This window comes from Barbus barbus (genome assembly GCF_936440315.1).
Source record: "Barbus barbus genome assembly, chromosome: 18".
In the NCBI taxonomy this organism is placed as follows: Eukaryota; Metazoa; Chordata; class Actinopteri; order Cypriniformes; family Cyprinidae; genus Barbus; species Barbus barbus.
This window is the reverse complement of record NC_136746.1, coordinates 23,718,424-23,738,373: the sequence shown is the minus strand read 5'-3', so window position 1 is coordinate 23,738,373 and position 19,950 is coordinate 23,718,424. Positions and strand designations below refer to the sequence as shown.

Sequence of the window (19,950 nt, the reverse complement as noted above, 5' to 3'; positions counted from 1 at the left end):
CGGTTTAATTTGCCTTTCCGATGATAGCAGTTTATCTTGCAGACCTGCGTGGTGGTCTGGAGTGCCGGGTGGGGTAGTACGGGTGGAAATAGTTTGGGTGATCGTGACAACTGCAGGGGTAATTTATGGCACGTCACAAACAGAAGCAGAGCACAGGAAGCTGACTTTGCACCTACTGATTGCTGCAAGTATCTGTATTCATTTGCAATGCATCGAGCGTAGCTGGGCTGCTCCCAGTAGGCCACCCCGCGGTGATCCAGTGAGCAGCGTCGACTAGTGGTGCCTGCAAAGAAGGAGGAGGGAGAAGAGAGAGATACAGAGACAGAGAAGGGGTTTATATTTGTTCTTGTAAGTCTTATTTTTCCTTTTTCATTCCACCTGCCAACCCACACATCTTTCAGCAAGAGGATAAAAGCAGCAGCCTTCATCATCATCTAGATGCGGCGGTTGCCAGATCACATGCGCCTCGCATGTGCCACTGCAGTATATGTGTGTGAACAATCCAAACTGTAATTATGTGCTTTAAAGAACTGGCCGTAATTCCCACTCACAGAATTAGGATGCTAACCGATGCCAGCTGTCATGCACCAATTTGACTTTTGTTTTTGACGACTGCGAACCGAACCCTGCAACCTGAGATATCAACAAGACTGCCGCCCACACTTGGGAACGAATAAACAAATGCACAAAATTCCTCGCCTCCAATCCGTCAGAGCGTATCCTACACGTATCGTCTCGCATTGAAGACGCGTCCTTGCCTTTGGAACAACCTCACCACACCCACCCGCACCCCTCTACCACACACGTCTTATCTGCTCTCGTTCCAACACAGTTCCACTGCCTGCTACCCAGCCAGCAGTGAAACACTCAACCCACCTGAGACGCAGCTGCAGCCAGCTGCCTGCCCTCAAGCTGAGGCATCCAAGCAGGGACATCCAGCCCACAGATCACGGAAAACTCAAACAGAGCCTGATCAAAGCGGACGTTCTCAGAATTCACCAATAAAACTCATGCCGCCACTGAGGGGCCTAACCAGATTTAATCTCACACAAACATGTAAAGATCACACAAACCTCGTCCAATTTGCGCACAAAATAGGACAACGCAAAAGTGAAAAGTTCTCATCCTGCATGTTTTATCGCCAATCATTCTTAATGAATCGCTCCCTAAAAGCTTCAGCTACTTCCAACTTTTTGATTTTTGATTTTTGTTGCTTTCATTCGTTTTTGTTGGAGCTTAATTTAATTCCAGCCTCATAAAGAATTAAGATTTTCCAGCATTTCATGCTGCTGGCGTCAGATCCCACTCCAGTGCTTTTGCACGACCTGAAATTTCAACGTGGGTTATGTGGAAAACAAACAATGTAAATCTAACTAGTTCCACCCACGGGTTGACACACTGTCTCTTTTATGTATAAATGATATAATTAAATGTTCTCAACCCAAAAAAAAAAAAAAAAAAAATACAAAAGTACACACGGGCCTATGGCGGCAGTCCACCCACATATTGAAATATATCCACAAAAGACATTAATCCATCTATACACGCATTTGCATGCAGCCTCGGCTCGCCTAGTTCTAGTTATACTGGACTGTTTCGCTGTTATCTCTGAGTCCATGCTGCCTACATTTTTTATTTTTTCCTCCAGCACCTGCTCTTTCAAGGACACTGTAGTGGCGTTGCGGAGCATCTTCACAACAGGAGATAGCAGGAGGTTACAGAAGCTCAATACAGCACCTTCTGCCATTTTCAGACCACAATCAGTAAAACTCACATCTCGGACCGGTCCAAGGAGAGAGAAAGAAAGAAAAAGGGGGCGCCTCTATATTATATCTCAGAGATGTATTTTCTCCCTTTACGCTTTAGAAAGCGGCCTCGCAAAGATGTTGACAAAACGCTGGAGGGTTCAATGGTATGCAAATGACAAAAATCTCTAGGTACACACGGCATAAGCCATTTAAAGGCAGTCGCAGCAGTGCTGAACATACTAGTGAGAAACATTTGTCATCGTAGCCTTCTGAATTTATGAATAATTTCAACATCATTGAAATAAATGTACTGCAAAAGAAAAGCTGCACAAAAAACATAAGCTGTGCTCTTTTTCTTTCTTTTGAAAGCATCTGTGATGCCATTCTATTCTTCCTTTGTGTCTTTGTGTTTGGCTGAGTGCTCTTCAACCGCTGACTGTTGTGGCTTTTCTTACCCGTGGCGTTGGGAGGACACCTGTTGAAGGCCAGTTCCCCAGAGGGAGTTCTTCTCCACAGCATGGACACAGCATAATCCTCCGGGCATATTTCATAAGGAGCTATGGTTCAGGAATAAAATGTAGACACACTTTTAAAATAATTGATTTTTTTTTTATTTTATTTTTTATTATTATTTAAAGGACATTAGAAAGATGACAAGTAATTGATGGTGGAGAATGGGGGAAATGGAGCAGAATATAATGCAAGCCAGTTTTAATTTTACATTGCCCACATATAAATGCCACAAAATTTTGCGTCATATAAATGCTGCAATGTAATATATATTTTATATACTATATACTACTATATATGTATAAATAATGCAAGCCAATTTTAATTCGGAGTGTCTATTTACACTGTTGTTGGCAAAGGCTATTTACACTAACTCTGCCCACCAACATGTGGTTGGGACAGTCAACACTGAAAAAAGACCTTTGTTAAACATCAGTTTTAGTGGCATAGATGGTAAGGTGCGTGCTTTTTGGTGCGATCGAGCAGAATTTGAACCCGCCTTATGCCAATCTTTTTTTTCTCCCATTTCAAATCTCATATCACATTGGAAAGGCATTTATTTTCAATAAAAATGAAGGAAATAATCAAAAAGTTGAAAATAAATTATCGGGTAGGGTTAGGGTAGGTGTAGGTAGGGCTTTATTGTCCCAATAAGGTGGCATCCATTTAATAATTTAAATTAAAACTATAATTTACACTCAATACGTTATTATTGCGTACTATTTTATAAATGTGCTCCAATATTGAGGTGCAGATAATTGCCACTATTAGCAATATGCAGTATAAATAGCAGAAAATCTTGCTATTTTAACAATGTAAATAGAATCTATAGCTATTTACACTTAGTGCAAATAACATCTCTCGCTAAGAAAATATGCTATTTGCACATAGTGTAAATATCATCCATTGATATTTGCACTTAGTGCAAATAGCCGCTGCCATTTTAATTTCACTTTGCCTATACATAAATTTAACATATTTTTGGTCATATAATTGCTACAATATAATATACATGTAAGTAAATTAAAAAATATTTTATAAATTGTAAAAATAGTGCTAATGCACATATACTATTAAAATTTTTAGTATGAATATGATGGAAGCCTATTTTAATTTCACATTGCCCATAATACATTTTACTTAAATTTCTTCATTATATTATATTTTGTCTCTTTATGACCGGAAATCATAAATCACTGGCCAGTCATACTTAAAAAAAATTTGTAAAGACATTCATGTTCAATCAATTTAACTGCAAAACTAATTTCAAACATTTAAGATTAGGAGAATGATAAATTAAGTCAACATTATCAGTTTCTTTAACTGTACTTGTAACATACCTAAGTGTGTATGAAAATGCATGTATATGCATGAACATAAAGCACTGTTTCCATGGAGACTGTTTCTAATAGATGAGCAAGACATCATTTATGTGACATTAAATATCCATTACTGGTAAAAAATTGTGTTGACCATTCCTCGCTGGAAAATACAATTATGGTATATGTTTATTACTTCTCAAACGAATAATGATCCAGTGCAAAAAAAAATAAAAATGGACATGGATTTCTGAACGGAAAAGATAATTATCCCTGCATCCGTCTCACACTCACCCCTCTCTGCCCACTCAGACATAATTGACTCTTGGGGCTCAATTATTCACAGGGTTACCTGGGCAACGCTGCTCGCTGCATCTGCGGACCTCCTCCCCGCTGCCTTCGCATGGCTGCCCCGTGACCGCCAGCCCCTGGCAAGCGCGTACCCTCCGCTGCCAACCACCGTCACAGGACTTAGAACATCCACTCCACGGAGCCCAAGCGTTCCACTGTCCGTTAGCTGAAAGACAGATACAGGGGGCGAACAAAATAACGTGAAAACATAGAAAACGGGGAATATTTCTTTATTAAAGTGTTTTACCACCATTTGCCTTTAGTACAGTTCCAACCTTCTTAGAACATATTCGCACAACTTTTAAATAGTCTCCAGTGGAATGTCATCTATCAGAACAAATGGCAGTAACTTCAGAAATGTTGGAGGAGGGAATCAGCTTCTTACTTTTCTCTCCAAAACTGGCCACATTTATTTGATATTATTCAACGCAGGTATTGAGATGTCCACGGTAGATGTTGAAGTTCATCTTGGTGCTCCAACTCCATAGATTTTATGATCATGAATCTATGATTTTCGCATTTTAGCTTTGGTTTCTGTGATTAAAGTTTTGTAGCTCTTTCGTGGACGCTGACTTTGTAAAGTTGGTCAGTTTTTGTGGAAACAGGTTTTTATTGGTGAACATAGAGGTTTGCTGTGACTTTGCATCAGTAGCTCTGTGTAGACGTTCCCTATCATTCACGTTTGCCCATTATTTTGCCCCTTGGTTTTTGCTCATTCTTCTTCTTTGCTGATGAAATCTTAACATGCTTTTTGTACAAAGTAAAAAAATTTAAAGACAGCTGTTCTTAAAACCCCAAATAATTGGGGTGTTTAGGTTACAGATGCACCTGCTAAACAGGCTCCCATAATTTGCCCTTTATGTAAGTCTATCAAGTCCCCTATTTCATCCACAACTTGTACTAAACACAGCTAAACACAACTTAAAGGGATACTTTAGCCAAAAATGATTGCCATTAATTCAGTCATCAATTCTGTCATTAATTACTCACCCTTGTGTCATTCCAAACCCACAAGACCTTCATCCATCTTCGGAACACAAATTAAAAAATCTTTAATGAAATCTGAGAGCTTTCTGCCCCTGCTTAGACAGCAACGCAACTGACACGTTCAAGGCCCAGAAAAGTAGTAAGGACATCATTAAAATAGTCCTTGTGACATCAGTGGTTCAACCAAAATGTTATGAAGCTACGAAAATACTTTTTGTGCGCAAAGAAAATAAGAAATTGCTGAATAAAGTTGTTATTTTTGTTTTGTTTACACACAAAGAGTCTAGTGTCTCGTTGCTTCATAACATTACGGTTGAACCACTGATGTCACAAGGACTATTAACAAGGTTCTTACTACCTTTCTGGGCCTTGAACATGGTAGTTGCATTGCTGTCTCTGCAGGGTCAGAAAGCTCTCGGATTTCATCTAAAATATCATAATCTGTGTTCCAAAGATGTACGAAGGTCTTACGGGTTTGGAAAGACATGAGGGTGAGTAATTAATGAAATAATTTAAATTTTTGGGTGAACTATTCCTTTAAACTTCCCTGAGATACAATATAAAGAATACAGTCTCAAAGAATACAGTCACAATGTTTGTTCTTCATTGCAGCCTACATAAACAATCTTAACCCCTAAAATAATAGGTTTTTCCTTTAATATGTAGATGGTCTGCATCATCTTATTCTGTTCATTGTCTCTTACATTCCATCTTTCAAGCTCGATAATGACATTGCACCTTTATGTGGATGTGCACTCTTAAAAGTTATTCGAGGCATCTTCTGTGAAAGCTAAAGAATTACGAGAAGTACAGTGCGGAACATTATAAAACACACTCGTTTGCAAAGGAGGGTTTGGCGCATTAAAAACCATCCAGTTTCTTGTCATGTTGACATGCTCTAGAGGCCAGAGATGCAATAAAACTAGACTTTTTGGCAGAATTCGCTCTTGATTTAATTAATAAAATCATTACCGTGATACTTGCAATGATCGGATATTTGTCTCTGCTTTACGAGCGTGAGGGTGCCCTACAACTGGGATAATAATTTTCCTCACTTTGCCAGCCCTGAAACACATTTTATGGTAAAGTTTTAAAAGGCTTCGGGATGTTTTATGGGCATCTAATGAACGGAGTAAAATATTGTTTCTTGGCATTGCAAAGGCAGAAATAAAAAAAGACAGATGTTGCCCTCAGCTGTGCTATAAATCATGTGTGAAAGAGGACATGTTTACCTGTAAACTAGCATTCACCTGTGCTGAATGCACACTAGTGTTCAAGGACACATTTACATTAACATTTAGACTATGTGGAGGCTGCAGGAATTTTACTTTGAAATCAATAAATACGGTCAAATCATATAAAAGCACTGCGAGATAGAGTATTTGACCTCTACGCAGCTTCATAAAAAAGCCGTTAATAAAGCCACCTCAATAAAAGTGTCAAATAGTCCAGTTAAAAAAAAAATAATATCTGAACTTGTACAAGCATTCATTCAAATAAATATTCTACCACTCAAAGGCAAAAATTTCTCACCTTTAGTCTATCCATTATCACATGTAAAGCTTCTTTTAATTGACCTTCAGGTATACAGTAAATAGATTTGCATTTTCCATTTCCACCTTATATTATTTATAATCAAAGGTAAATTTGACAATTTCACATCATTTTTTATTTATTTCTTGTAGTTTTTACATTTTATCTCACATTTTCACCTCATATATCACATATCAGTACAAGAACAATTCAGCATTTAAATATATGTCAACATCACTGTCGGTTAAATTTTGAATGCTGAACATTTTATGGCAACAAATGTATATGTCAACTGAAATATATAGAAATGTTTACCCTTTTTGATAGTTTTGAATTGTCGCATTGTGTGACTCAGAAATAATATTTTTTATTAAAATGAATGCTATTTGTTTTTAAAAATTAAAAATATAATTTGATCTCTTGTAGTTTTGACTTTTTATCTCACATTTTCACCTCATATATCTGAACTTCATGGTTAAAAATCTGCACGGAAAGTCGGTTAAATTTTTTTTTTAAATTGCAAGGAAAATACATGCAATGCAGCATTTAAATATTATGATTTGCAACATTTTGAATGCTGAATATGTTATCAATATATGTGAACTGAAATATATAGAAATAAAATATAGACATTTTAGATGTGAACTCTGGAAAATAAATATGAATGTAACATTACATTTTTACCAATCCTATACAAACAAAACAGCTTCCATTTTAGCTTTGATGCTACATGACATCACGTCTCACACTGTAAGCAGCTTCAAACTCTTCAGACTCTCTGTTATTATGAACCATGTAGAGCAAGAGTCTTACAGCTACAAGCATGATGCTGAGGGGCCCCAGTGTGTTTTAAAGAACTACCCGCCAGGCATACTGAGTATGCGCTCTCAAACAAGACCCACTGCTATGGTTTATCAACACAGACTTAAGCTAATGCTCGACATACAGTATGCAGAAGAGATGCCTTGACTGTTGATATGATGTCATACTGTAGTTAGCCTGAGGTTCAAAGAAATTAAAGTTGTATGACCTTTTTTCCATATCTGATGTTATAAAATATTACATTTTTTTAGTAAATACAGACATACAGTCTTTCTCTTCAGGGAAAATAAAATAAAAATAGTGATGGCACACTGGAATTCTACTGGAAAAATTATATTGTTTTTTATCAAAAGAACTAGGGTGATGGTAACCTATGGGATGGCCTACAAAAATATGTATTCACTGCAGCGCTCTATGGGCTAATAAACGTGATCATCAAAAAATTCATTAAAACTGTCCTACTGCTAAATGATATTTCTCTTTTTTCCTTTTTGGATATCACAGAGAGAGAACTGCTTTAAAAATGCTGAATGAAAAATATACACGTAGATTTCCCTTGGAGTTAATGAGATGTAAAAGGAACCTGAGTCGTACCTGTGCATTCAGGGTTGGAGCATTCTCTGCTCTCCGCCCAATGTCCTCTGCACTCAGATCCCCCATGAGCAGCCGCTGAGCACTGCCTCTTCCGCTGTTGCGTTCCGTTGGCACAGGTCACCGAGCAATCGCTCCACGCACTCCACTCCTGCCACTGCCCGTCCACTGAGGGCGCCCATGCAGAACGCAAAAACAGCATCCCAAACGGAGAAGAGAAATATTGTAGAGAGAAGTAAGTTTTCTGAGCTGGGTTTGGAACATTTAGGTTTAGCATCTTCTGATTAAGATGAAATTATCTGCCATATTTATGTCCTAATATAAGGTAAAGTGTGTAGTTGCTGTGCCACTAGAGGTACCAAATGGAATTGCACCCATTGTCCTACTTAGCATAACGCCTACTCAAATAATAAAGCATGCTGCTTACAACAGGTCATGGGTTTGAATGCATTAACTAATAAAATGTATATCTTTCAGTGCAAGCGGCTGCGGGTAAAAGCTTTTTCTATATGCATAAATGTAAACGTTTGAAAACATTAGTGGTGCTTTAGTATTTACATTTACATTTAGTCATTTGGCAGACGCTTTTATCCAAAGCGACTTACAATTGGAATATTTCATTTGAATGGGTGCAATTTCTTTTCTGTGCAATGGTGCATGTGATTTTGGAAAAAAAAAATGGGCAACCCATTTTAGCACCCATTCCGAACACCTTAACAACCTCATAGCAACATGCTAAAAATGAAAATAAACACCTAAGGAATTACATAGTAATGCTCTGGAAACCACCTACAACAATCTTGCATCATGGTGGAACCCTCTGCCCTGGCAAGAACCATTTATATTTGTTCTGTAGAAATGCTATAATCGAGTTATATCTGGAATTCTGTTTGGAACAAAAACCTTTCAAGGTTAACCTTCTCATATATGGAACGTTTGCTTCTATATAATTTCTGCTAGTATTGAAAAATTCACAATTATTTGAACACGAGTGTTTCAATTAGAATGTAATCAGGATCAGGACAGATATGATATATGAAACAGAGAGAGAGAGAAAGAAAAAAGATTGCATACATTTGGAATTAGGGCTACTGTCAGCCTGAATAACCCCATTAGCCCCAGGGAAAGAGGTAATAATACTGCCTGAGTGCCTTAGATAGCTCACTAACTAGCCAACATGACCCAGTATAAGCTACTCCTATAGTGAATATTCTGGTCTTGTGATGTGTTCCAGTCTCAATCCAGAAGAAATTTGTTGAAAACAGTGGAGGCTTTTCATCAAACGTGAGATCTGAGGTCAACTTTAAAAGCCTCAGACCAAAATATGCAATGATGTGAGCTGAAAATATGCAAGCCAGAATTTGGCAACAGCACAAGCTCTGGCTGAGCTGATGCTACAAAACACAACACAGAGGTGTAAAGAGGGGCTAATTGTTTATTTTTTGCTGAATGGGACGAGACTTAAAGCATGAGACCAACAAAGCTAACCAACAGTAGACAATATGTTACACTACTTACCCATCTACAGTGTATAGAAACTCTAAGTGGCTATCATTCACAGGCAATTGTGCTTGTGTGATTTTTACTTCATCTCTATGGTAGGTTAAGTCTAAAACGGTGTTTCTCTCAGCCTTGCGGGTTTTATTGCATGCCACACGTGGCTGCTTTCAACATGCCAAGAAGCCTTGTGAGCGCATCCATTCCCTCTCTATCCCACATAATAAACTATTCCGTAATTGATCCTGTAATGTTCCACCGCTGGCAGCTGCTGCTTACTCCCCAGAGCCACCTCCATGTGAGATGAGCTTTGATTCTTCATAGACGGGCTCAAACATTGAGGGGCTTCCATGTAAGGCCTAATTCCACCAAATCATTCTCAGAGGATGATGGCTCACAACCGCATCCAAATTAGTGGAGTGGTCTTCAATTTACAACAAAATTGATTACGGTTAGAGAACGGCTAGAAAAGCAAGAGGCTCAGGGGACACACGGAGGCATCAAATTTGGAAAAGAGAGTGAATGACTCAGTAGAGAAGAGATGACGAGAAGACGAGATGAGTAAAAAAGAGAAGATAAAGGAAAGACAAGAGGAAACAAGGCTAGAAAAGATTTGAAACAAGAGAAAAGATGAGATGATAGGAGATATGAGATAAGTATAGGAAACAGAAGAAGAAGAGAAGAGATGAGACAAGAAGAGAATAGGAGATGTGAGCTGAAACAAGAAGAGACGAGGTGAAACAAAAGGAGAAAAGGAGATAACAGAGGAGAAGAGAACTGAAGAAGTGATGAAAAGATATGAGATGAAAAAAGAAATGACAAGCACAGAGAAGATGAGACAAAATGAGATAAGAAGAGAAGAGCACATGATATATAAGAAGAGCAAAAGAAGATAACAGAGGAGAAGAACACAGATGATATAAGACAAGAAGAGATGAGAAAAGACGACCACAGACAAGATGAGACAGAATGAGACGAGAAGAGAGCGCAGATGATGCAATAGAATAGAATGGAACAATACAGATTGGAACAGAAAGTTAGAGACAAGAGGAGAAAAGAAACAACAGAACAGATAAGGTGAGGCAAGATGAGACAGGATGAGTTGAGATGAGACGTGAGGATGGGATAAAGCAGTGCATCTGAAGCGCACAGACCTGGGCAGAGGGCAATGTTGCAGAGTTTGCTCTGGGTCTCGGGTCCCTCACACGCTCTTCCTCTGTGCTGGGGTGGAGTGCACATCCGAGTGCGGGTGCGATGACCCCTCCCACAGGTGAAAGAGCAGAGGCTCCACGGAGACCACTCTTCCCACACACCGTGAACTGCCAACAGAGGACATGAGTTAAGACACATACACACCGCTCACGGCACACACACACACACACACCCACACTCAGCCTCATTCAAATGCAGCAGTGAAACACCTCCAGCACCAACTCAGCGAGCATGTTTATCAACAGCTGTTACACAGCCGCAATGAATCAAAACAACTGCATCATTTCCCCTTTTCTTTACAATTTACCTTTACCAATCCCATACCACTCCACCCCCATCCCGAGCACCACGGCTGATGACATTCTTTTGTCTTAGCGTGATGAAAGACGCGCCGGGAGGGCTGCCGCAGCCACGCTGAATTCGTCTTGGCTCTCTTAGCGTACTTATCAAAGTCCCAGGTGTGCGTTCTGCACGCGCACTTACTGGGGCTTAATCCAGTCATCAGTGTCAAGACTGCTGGGCACCGTTTCCCCTCCAAACGTCAAATCCCCCTCTCTAATGCTCTTACTGTATAATGAAAACTCCAATCCCACTCAAAGAGCATTAATTAAAAACAAACTCTCGTTGAAGCACTCATGGAAAGCCAGCCCTTGCAAAAACCAGCTCAATGACTTTGCCATTAACAGGAAGCTGTTTTACTTGCTGTTGGACTCTCATCTGTAAGGAGATAAAAGGTGATGCCACCAAACATATGCCATTCTTGTTACTTAATAGTGGGTTATGAACCAAAAATGGGTTTTCTAAATACTAACTATATAATTGTGCAGTTGGAATAGCAAAATAAATAGGCTCATAAAAAGTGCTTTTGTTGTCTAAAAAGCCTGTACATCCAGTTCTACAGTATTTTTGTGCAAATTTATTTGAAGCTAACTACACTTCCATTCAAAACGTTTTTTTTTTTTTTTTGAAAGATTATCCGGCAAAGATTATATTTTGGGTATCCACACAATTTTTACATTGATAACACGTCACATGTGTAATAAACATATTAGAATGATTTCTGAGGGAGCATGTGACACTGAAGACTGGAGAAATTGCTACTGAAAATTATGTCATCACAAAAATTAAATACATTCAAAAAACATTTATTTTTAATTCCAATAACATTTCACAATATTACAGAGTTTAATGGGTTTTTAATCAATAAATGCAGCCTATGTGAGTATAAGAGATTTCATTAAAAAATGTGACCATGGACCACAAAACCAGTCATAAGGGTAAATTTTTAGAAACTGAGATTTACAGTGGGTATGGAAAGTATTCAGACCCCCTTAAATTTTTCACTCTTTGTTATATTGCAGCCATTTGCTAAAATCATTTAAGTTCATTTTTTTCCTCATTAATGTACACATAGCACCCCGTATTGACAGAAAAACACAGAATTGTTGACATTTTTGCAGATTTATTAAAAAAGAAAAACTGAAATATCACATGGTCCTAAGTATTCAGACCCTTTGCTGTGACACTCATATATTTAACTCAGGTGCTGTCCATTTCTTCGGATCATCCTTGAGATGGTTCTACACCTTCATTTGAGTCCAGCTGTGTTTGATTATACTGACTGGACTTGATTAGGAAAGCCACACACCTGTCTATATAAGACCTTACAGCTCACAGTGCATGTCAGAGCAAATGAGAATCATGAGGTCAAAGGAACTGCCTGAAGAGCTCAGAGACAGAATTGTGGCAAGGCACAGATCTGGCCAAGGTTACAAAAAAATTTGCTTCTACTAAATACTGAGCAAAGGGTCTGAATACTTAGGACCATGTGATATTTCAGTTTTTCTTTTTTAATAAATCTCCAAAAATGTCAACAATTCTGTGTTTTTCTGTCAATATGGGGTGCTGTGTGTACATTAATGAAGAAAAAAAAATAAACTTAAATGATTTTAGCAAATGGCTGCAATATAACAAAGAGTAAAAAATTTAAGGGGGTCTGAATACTTTCCGTACCCACTGTATATGTCATCTGAAAGCTGAATAAATAAGCTTTCCATTGATGTATGGTTTGTTAGGGTAGGATATTTGGCCGAGATACAGCTATTTGAAAATCTGGAATCTGAGGGTGTAAAAAAATCTAAATATTGAGAAAATCGCCTTTAAAGTTGTCCAAATTAAGTTCTTAGCAATGCATATTAGTTTGGATATATTTACAGTAGAACATTTACAAAATATCTTCATGGAACATGATCTTTACTTAATGTCCTAATGATTTTTGGCATTAAAGAAAAATCTATAATTTTTACCCATACAATGTATTTTTGGCTATTGCTGCAAATATACCCCAGCGACTTAAGACTGGTTTTGTGCTCCAGGGTCACAAATAAATAAATTTAAAAAAGTAAAAAAAAAATCTTATTGACCGGTATAGTGTAAGTTAGGTGGATGCCAACATGGTCAGCTCTTTTGACGTCCACTCATCAATGAAAACCAAGAACAAAACTTCCCAAAACAACATTAAATTTAGCCAATTTACTATTCAGCCATATTATCTTGGTTTATTTTATTATATCAAAATGCTTTCCTTTAAGGACATTTTTGCTCACTTTCATGTACTGTGTTGAGTCGCCACTTGATGTTCAATGTCAAAAAAAAAGAAAGCAGTTGAGACATTTCAAATAAATTGCCCCATATTTCAACCCCTCATAAAACCAGTGCACTGTTTGATTTGTCTCAAAAGATGTCCATAGGGGAACGTGGATTAGCTGGGATGAGTTACGTCTTTATTTAGAACTCCTCATATATTCAGAATATATAAATATTCTGAATATATGAGGATATATATCGGAATATATAAACTTTCCCAAACAATAAAACACATACTGTAGTGTGAAAGCCTTGTGTACTAGTACATAACTTATTCCCCTAATGCTTTTATTTTGCCGCATAACACAGTAAAATGATGTAAATAAGGGTTGCCCTCAAAAGAAAAGCAATGTTGTGCTCAATTAGGCTCCTGTCCAAGCTAGGGGGAATAAATGGCTTTATTTGAGCATTCAAGAGACATGGTGGTCTTATTTCCAATCCCTTAAGCTGTGGTCTAGCCTTATGTCATTTATATGTGCCTCCAAGCCTTTTCCAACACCAAACTGATCTGAAAAGCTTTTTTCAGTAAAAAAATGATGTGTGAATACCATTTTTAATCTTGGATGCAAATCAGCTCCATTAACGTTGCTTGAATTTATCTACTGGAAAGTTCATCAGCAACATACATAAATCCCTCCCTGGACTGTAAGCAAAAAGTGAAATTTCATAGCCGTTTTAGTGTCGTAGTTACTTTTTTATATAGCATAGTCAAAAAGTTACTGTTTATAAACCAAATTATTAAATCTGTGAAACTATGATAGCATATTTGCCAGTGAGATATGCCTGTATATTTTTCATAGCATAAGGAAAGGTTGTATATCCATAACGCTGTGTAAACCACATTGACTTAGCCATATAAAAAGTCTTAAAAGAGCTGAATTGCCATTTTTAGAGCTAATGGTGTAAACAAAACAAGTCTCTTTTCATGCCCTTTTACTTAAAATAAAAATCCAGTTAGCTTGTGACACAAGTTCAATGCTGCTGAGGTAACATGTAAACAGCATTAATTTACCAATACCAAAAGTCCTAAAAGAGCCGAGCTGCATTTTCAGAGCTTGTGATGAAGGAAAAAAAACAAGCCTCTTTTCACGCCCTTTTACTTGAAATAAAAATTCGGTTAGCCGGTGACAGCAAGTTCAATGGTGCTGAAGTATCATCGAGCCCAACTCCATTAAGATGGCACCTCCGAAAATGATGAATTAAAGGTCGATACCTCCAGTAATTAAAGATTTTAAAACAAGAGGGTAATTCAGGCCACTTTTCTGCCCACAGGGGGATAGATTAGTCTTTTTTCCCCTTTCTTCTACATTTTTCTTCTGCATGCACCAACAAACACTCTTCTGACTTTTCGCTTTGTGTTTCATTAAGGCTTGTGTCCGAATTATATAAAACGCTCGGCTAAGTCATACATTGAGAAGAGGAACATGAAAAGAGTGACAAAAGAAAGAGAAAACTGAAGGAGCAACATAAAACCAACACATGACAAGATGAATGACCAAATACACAACTGGAAAAATCAGAGCAGACACAAAGATCACTAATAACTGTGAAAATAATAATACATTTAACATAACAACTGTAATATGAAGCAATGAAAGCAAAGAAAGAAATATTGACAGCAATTGTCTTGCCCTGAATGATGAAAAATACAGATTTTGAAGGACAGTCCAGTGTCTGTGACTAACACTACCTGGGCAGGGGGCAGTGTTATTGCACACCCTGGATTCTCTTAAAGGGCCGCTGCAGTGTGATCCGTAAGGTGAGACACATGTTCTTGTTCGCACCTGCGATCCTTGACCGCATGTAACTGAGCAAGAGCTCCACTGGGACCACTCCTCAGCACCAGGGTCACCTGTAGGAGAAGGGTGACACCAGTTAAAAGCAGTAACATGGTCATGTGACACCCCGAGAGGGTGGAGCCAGTAGGAGCAGGAGGGGCCTCACTAAGTTATACGCTAAGAAGCCACAGTAAATCTTAAAGGCTCCAAGAGCAATTGGAACAAGCTCAAAAGGAGCATCTTATACAGTATATTGGATATGATCCTGCCTGAATAACTTTCAAGGCTCAGTGTCCCGGAGCAGAAATGCCAGGTCCTGCTCATAGAATTCTACTTTTCTGCAGAGTTTAGCGCGAACGTATGTATCGATTTAGAGCCTTGATAAGCTTGGTTTGGATGAGTTTGTTTAGAGTTACAGCTAGGCTGCGTCCAAAACTGGAAAAATGCTAACATAATGTCTCCTAAGTTTTCATTTAAGCAGAAATAGTCTGAATAATATTTACCCACCATCATGTCATTTCAAATCTGTATGACTTTCTTATATTTTAAAGAATGTTTCAGCCGATTTGTCCATAAAATGCATTTTAGAACAATGACTTTCACTGGACAAAACGATAAAATAACAGGCATTTTTCAAAACATCTTCTTTTATGTTTCACAGAAGAAAGTGATTTAGGTTTGACATGACATGAGGGTAATTACTGCTGACAGAATTTTCAGTTTTGGGTGAACTGTCCCTAATTATTTCTCACGATCCTCTGTGTTCGGTTGCTTAAAGGAATTTGTCTGATAGAGCAACTGAAAGTTTAGTTTATAAATATATCATATAACTTATTGGTGAAATAGTTCAAAACGTAATAACTGAGAAATGAGCATTACATATTCATTAGATCATTAGACATGACATTATGTTGCGGTTACACACCGGTTTCCTTAGGAAGTACCACTTACTGACTGGGAGGCAAGGCATCTTGCTTTGGTTCAGACAGCTAAACTCTGCAGGAAGGAAGATTTCTAGGAGCACAAATGAGCAAACCTGTCCTGGCGTGGCCCATATATGATACCGGCATTAAATATAATAAAATCAACAAATATACTCAAAGATTACATTGACAGATCACAATAAAAAACCTTCAAAATCCTGATTTATGAATGATTAATACATTTATGCATATTCAAAGCAGGATCATATCCATATTACTGTGTGGCCACAAAATAGATATCATAATGGGAGCTTTTATTATATTAACATCCTAAGAAATACTAAGGTTTAACTTCATATTTATATTTTTAAATCATGCATGCAACCAATTAGATGAAATAAACTGAACGGAAAAAAGGCAAACAAAACTAATAGATGAAATATATAAAATATGGTAAACTATGCAGAATGCATGCAACATGGCTTCTAAAAGTTAGAGAATGATCTTTGATGAGAGCTAGTTTTCTACTAACTACAGCTGCACAGAAGAACAGACCTCTGGCCCTCGGTCTAGTCTGCGCTTCACTCTTTTAGATCTCAGATCTCCTGGATTTATGCTAAAGCTTCTTGTCTCTTTGAAGCGAAATCAATTAGAATTGGAGATTGTCAAGAAAAAAAGGGGATGGTTTGCGTTTCCCCCAGAATATTCAGCAGATCACAGCAATTTTCAGTAGCACTTGTCACATTTGAGAATCACTTGATGGAAGAACTGTCTATGTTGAATCCAAACATTCAAAGCTGTTAGAAGTTCCATCTGATTATGGTTCTGAGCTGGAAACATTATGATTTACCAACTTTAATGTCAATTCAATCATTGGCATTCTTTGCTGGCATTAGAATACATGATTGCTAAATAAAGTTGTTATAATTGTTGGTTTAAAAGCATAGGCTGCTTTCTGGCAAACACATAGACCTTAGCTTTGTGTTTTATATCTGTTCACTAAATACTGCACTCTGGATCGCCTGTAATTCCCAATGAGCAATTGCATGGCCAGACCAAGCACTAATAAGACATTTGATTTTCAGAGAATTTGACACTGCCGAACATTTTAATAGGCAAGAAAACTGTCTCCCTGAAAGCACATGTTATCAATATCCACAATATAACAATCCAATTGCCATGTGATGCTGAATAAAGGGATAGTATGCAAAGGAAAAAGTTGAATTAAATTTTTTTACATTTTTATATGAATTGACAAATAATTCATATCATTTATTTTTAAAATTTCTATTATTTTTAAGTCAAGTCTCGTTAAAACAGTTCCGTTAAAGTCTAAATAATTTAGGTTTATATGCAAAATGTATGCAATTTTTTGGTTGCTTGTACACTCAAGAATGGCTTGTTTGTGCTAACTTCCAGAGATTCTACTGGCAATGACCTTGGGTAAATATGGACAATTTCCTCTGCCATTCTCAGTGATTAGATTAGATTTAAAGGTGGATCAACTCTGGATGAAGTGGTACAATAACTCAGACAATCTGAAAATGAGAAACTAAATGCAGGATGAATGACATTCTGTTCAGAATTTCATTTATAAATGGAAATAAATAAACACATAAAAGACCGATTGTAATGGAAACAAGGTTGTTAAGGTTTAGAATGCGCAATGATTTGCAACTTAAACGATATTAAGTGCTACACAAATGTCACAAATATACAAAAAGGTGCAAAACTTAAAACAAAGTAAGAAGGCTGCTTAACGTCCCTCCCCATTATAGCCAGATCATATAGAGTTCATGCAGAAAACAAATAAAATCAAAAAAAGAAAAACAGGGAAATTAAAGCAAAGGAAAAGAAAGAGAAACATCTTCAGGTTTCTACAGGCCTTGTTTTTTGGCACTTTAAAAGGTAATATATCAGGGTTATTTCATCTCTAAACAGCTGGATAACCACAAATGTTTACTGTTAAATGTTAACCATTTAATCGTCATGTAATTAATCTCAGTTTTAACAATTCTGGGTTATATTTATTGCTTTTAGTGCTTAAAAAAGTCATCAAAACTGTCAAAAACATAGAAACCAGAAGCCCAATTGAGCATGGTGTCAATTTGCAGAAATGGCCAATTCTGTTGGTTTTCCTTAGCGCAATAACCAAGTAGAAGAGGGACAAAAAAATAAATATGATAAATAAACATTGTCACTTAAAGGTGCAGTACAGAAGATAGCATGCAAGTGACTTAAGATGAAAATTAAGTTTAGTTTACATAGGAAAAGAAAGAAGCATAACTATTGTATTACCAGTTTGTGCCATAAATTTAGCAGATTCATCTCGCTCCTGTAGGCCCTTTGTGTCATGTACTGATCTTGGCCGCTGACTTTTTACAGTATGTTCTCCGATCATTCCATATTCTAGGGACAGAATAGAGGTTCATGAAAACTAGGCTTTGATACAAAATCTTCAGAAAGAGAGAGAGAAAAGGGAAAAAAAGAGCTTAGCACAATTCTGGAACGTAGAGGTGGCTCGCAGTACATGGCTTTAAAACAAAATAAAAGTATATCACACATGGACAGCTTTATTTAACTCGTCATTCTTGTCTTTTAGCTTTAGCCTTTCTAGGAAAGCAAAGAACAGTGCACAGAACGGTTTATCAGTGGTGAGCTGCGAGTATTAATTGAGCTTAGAAGCACAGCTATGACACATAGAAACACATGCAAAATCAACTTACATTGGCTTTTTAACAAGACGTTGAATTAACCTCCACCCCTCCCCTCCCGAAAACAAACAAAAAGGAAAGGATAAAAAAAAGAGAAAGGAAAATGTGTAAGCCATTGGAAAGCCACAGAGGAAGGAAGGGGGGTGGCGAGGGAAGGGGGGTGTCATGGACATGCTAGATTGATCCACAGTGCCTGCAACAGATCCAGGCTTTTGGAATAATTAGTTAGTTAAGACCCAGAATTACTAAAGGAATTATGTGCCGTTATATCTAACAGAATATCAAAAGATGACTTATCTCGCAATTGTATGCTAAGCTGTGTATCACTCGTTTTGGATTAATTACACTCTTTTCAGCACAACAATATGGCTAATTTCTCTTTGTTCTTATCGTAATCAATTAATTCATTCAAACTGTTTCGTTAGAAACAAATACAGTGTCCTCGCTGCAAGCGTAATTATTTCCCCTCTATGACTCGCTTTTTGAAACTTCCTTCTATTTTGACTTGTCTCAATCCATGTATAAAACATCTTTAAGGGGAGTCAGTCTTGTTTTCAGTGCATGTTTCATAGATGGAGTTGAAACACAACAAAAGCAATAAGACACAGCCATGCTTCCATTGCTAATTGGGAATTACTTCATTGACGTGAGAGGTAAAACGATGTCTTTTACTTCAGCTTTAACACCAGAAGAACAGAAACCTTGATGTTACAACAGCGAGAAGGCAAAGGTTTGAGGTGAAAGGCTGTGTATTTAAAAGCTGCAGAGTATATGCAGTTATGGAAGACTTCAGGCCTGCGGCTGCAAGAGCCATTTGGTCATACACATGTTTATGGCTCTGTCCTTGACCCAGGTGGACCCAGACCATTTCCCCACTCCCTTTCTGCTTTCTCCAGTACAACTTAAAAAAAAACCCAAAAAACAAAGCAAACAAATTCAAAGCACTGCCTCGTCCATGCCCACAGAACATAACACACTGTATAAATTATAGCAATGTCACACTGCAATATAAGTCACAAAAGCATTGTTAGTGTGTGTGGCAAGGGGCTGTCCTCAAGCAACACATTTGTATTTCTCTGACACAATGCCACACTGGAACTGCATTTGAAGACGTTACAAGTGGGAATGTGTGTAGGGATAATAAATAAGGAATATGATACATTTTTCTACTTCCGTTCTGGCATGTTCACCCAAAAATGAAATTTGGCTGAAAATATTGCTGAAAAAAAGATGTAAATGAGTTTGATTCTTCATTGGAATAGATTTGGAGTAATTTAGCATTACATCACTTACTAATGGATCCTCTGCAGTGAATGGCT

At 37.6% G+C, this 19,950-nt stretch overlaps 1 protein-coding gene across 1 annotated transcript in view; it reads right to left on the bottom strand.

Annotated features, from left to right (window-relative positions):
* Positions 1–15,964, bottom strand: part of adgrb3 (adhesion G protein-coupled receptor B3) — a gene marked incomplete at its 5' end in the record, with an annotated part of 78,234 nt that extends 62,270 nt beyond the window's left edge. The window contains 7 exons of the mRNA XM_079439924.1: positions 177–283; positions 2,204–2,305; positions 3,930–4,094; positions 7,865–8,029; positions 10,513–10,677; positions 14,907–15,068; positions 15,946–15,964. Coding sequence (XP_079296050.1) covers positions 177–283; positions 2,204–2,305; positions 3,930–4,094; positions 7,865–8,029; positions 10,513–10,677; positions 14,907–15,068; positions 15,946–15,964 — 885 coding nt within the window. The remainder of the gene's footprint in view (positions 1–176; positions 284–2,203; positions 2,306–3,929; positions 4,095–7,864; positions 8,030–10,512; positions 10,678–14,906; positions 15,069–15,945) is intronic.
* Between the last annotated feature and the right edge of the window lie 3,986 nt (positions 15,965–19,950).